Source organism: Neophocaena asiaeorientalis, unplaced genomic scaffold, assembly GCF_003031525.2.
Source record: "Neophocaena asiaeorientalis asiaeorientalis breed wild unplaced genomic scaffold, Neophocaena_asiaeorientalis_V1.1 scaffold443, whole genome shotgun sequence".
NCBI lineage: Eukaryota > Metazoa > Chordata > Mammalia > Artiodactyla > Phocoenidae > Neophocaena > Neophocaena asiaeorientalis.
The window spans coordinates 404382-404918 of record NW_020171808.1 but is presented as its reverse complement, the minus strand read 5'-3'; the positions used below and the strand labels follow the sequence as shown (position 1 = coordinate 404918).

The 537-nt window shown below is 60.7% G+C and overlaps 1 protein-coding gene across 1 annotated transcript in view; it reads left to right on the top strand.

Moving 5' to 3' along the window:
- The first annotated feature begins 323 nt into the window (after positions 1-323).
- Positions 324-537, top strand: part of ATP8A2 (ATPase phospholipid transporting 8A2) — a 391847-nt gene continuing 391633 nt past the window's right edge. Inside the window, exon 1 of the mRNA XM_024753564.1 lies at positions 324-462. Within this exon, the coding sequence (XP_024609332.1) occupies positions 362-462 (101 nt within the window). The 5' untranslated portion in view covers positions 324-361. The remainder of the gene's footprint in view (positions 463-537) is intronic.

Here is a 537-nt window from a genome sequence, read left to right as displayed (position 1 = left end):
AGGTCGCCAGGCGCGTCGGGGGAGAAAAGCTGCTGGTTCGTTCCCGAAACCAGGGGACCAGCCCTCTGCACTGAGGGTCTGGAATTTCATTCTGGAGCACAGAGGTGTCTTCCACCGTCCTCTCTGGCGGCCGAATGCAGGGCACACCCCCTTGCTGTGTCTCTCCGTTCCTCAGCGCAAAGAAGCCGGGAAAGCCTAGCTCGGGAATTCAGTCCCTGGGCCTGGAGGGGGAGCTCGCTCCGGGGAGGGGAGGCTCTGGCCTCTGTTCCCTGTGACTTCTTTGTGTTCTGCTTTCTGACCGCGCCTCTTCTCCGCAGGACCTGTTCGTTCTTCTTCGGGCTACAAGAAGGCAGATGATGAGATGTCCCGGGCCACGTCTGTTGGGGACCAGCTGGACGCACCAGCCCGCACCATTTACCTCAACCAACCGCATCTCAACAGATTCCGTGACAACCGGATCAGGTAGGAGGCGGCAGCCAGCCGAGAGTCGCAGGAAGCGGTTAATTCACAGCTGGGATGTGGCTCGGCTTCCTCTCC